Source organism: Arachis ipaensis, chromosome B05 (genome assembly GCF_000816755.2).
Source record: "Arachis ipaensis cultivar K30076 chromosome B05, Araip1.1, whole genome shotgun sequence".
Classification (NCBI taxonomy): Eukaryota; Viridiplantae; Streptophyta; class Magnoliopsida; order Fabales; family Fabaceae; genus Arachis; species Arachis ipaensis.
The window spans coordinates 147,065,015-147,066,606 of NC_029789.2; the positions used below are offsets into that span (position 1 = coordinate 147,065,015).

Sequence of the window (1,592 nt, forward strand, 5' to 3'; positions counted from 1 at the left end):
ATATCTTTTAGATATCATAGCAATCAATAATTTCAAATTAAATCATTCAAAACAGGTATACATCTTTGAGCAACCGAAATCCTAATTCAATATTTAAATACGAAAATCCTAATTCAACATAGCTTGAGTCAGAGACATGGACGAGATTAATCGATGGGCGGACATTGATGAAGATTTGTTGAAAGAAATTTCAAAACGGTTCCATGCCTACGATGATTACGTCCAACTTCGATTGGTTTGCAAAGAGTGGAGCTTGAAACTTCCAAAAATTCCCAATGGAAATAAAATTCCATGGTTATTGTTACCTGACGAAACTGTCAAGAATCATTCATACGAAGATGAGGAGATTTATCATCTCATGCAATTAGCTGCTGCAGATGATGAAACTCTTGATACTTGCGCCCTTGAAGAGAAAGATATTTACCATATCATGCTGCCAGAGATGCAGTCCTACAACAAGTTAATTCGCGGTTCTGGTCATGGATGGTTGATTGTCGTATCCATATCTGATGGCACTATCCAAATGTTAAATCCATTTACAAATCGTAATTTGGATCTTCCTCCAGTCTCAACTTTACCCACTATAATTGATTACCAGCCTGATAATCATGAGGATGAATACACACTCTGGGATTTTCGTGACATTAGGAGCACCCTGGATAGAGATAGCGTGCATAGATTCCAAGTTGAAAAGGTTATTATAAACTCATCTCCTGAGCATGACATTGAAAATTTTATGGCGGTGGTGATATTCGGACCTAACCAGAGACTGGCCTTTTACAAGCCTGGCAATATGAGATGGGTAGAATTTCCAACCAGAGATAAGAGGTTTGAGGACGTAATATTTTTCCAAGAAAAGATATATGCCATCAACGAAGAGGGGCAGCTATATGAATTTGATACAAAGACAAGAGCAGGGCTTAAGGGAGGAATCCATGAAACCAGACCTCCATCTGAAATTCCCGTAGGCCCTCAAAAGCTTAAATATCTTATTGGGTGCGCCAATGGAAGCTTATTGATGTTGGTAAGACATGTTCGTCATCCCTGGAGAAAAATACGCAGGGAATTTGAAACTTACAAATTCGATATCTATGAGTTAAAAAGAAATAGAAAAGAATGGTCAACATTAGATAATTTAGATAACTACATACTATCGATTCGATTTAATTCTTCTGTTCAAATTCCTGTGCCTTTTCTAAGCAAAGGAAATCAGATTTGGTTTACAGATAACCAAATAGAGCTGCAATCATCATTTTACGATCCTGTTCCTCAAGATATCGGCATCTTCGACTTGGACCATGGAAGTTTCCAGAGAGTATTGTTAGAAGTGAAGTTCTTTTGTCCTCCTGTTTGGTTGTTACCCTAATTCATACTCCTTAAGCTTTTGTCATTGTAGTTTAATGTTTTCTATTAGGTGTCGTTTTCACCCTATCTCTTGTATATGATATATTTTATTGCTTCTTTCCAAACTCGTGTTCTATTTTACTTTGTTTTGTTTTATTGTATTTTCAATTTGTGCTTGATATATGTTAGAGGAAATTTTGTTTCAATTGTTTATCAGTGATTCTATTTTTCTGGTTCATAAGTGCAAA

The 1,592-nt window shown here is 36.1% G+C and overlaps 1 protein-coding gene across 1 annotated transcript; it reads left to right on the forward strand.

Annotated features, from left to right (window-relative positions):
• Positions 137-1,366, forward strand: LOC107641522 (putative F-box protein At4g22660). The gene has a single exon (XM_016345009.1). It carries the CDS (start codon positions 137-139, stop codon positions 1,364-1,366), a length of 1,230 nt encoding a protein of 409 aa, XP_016200495.1.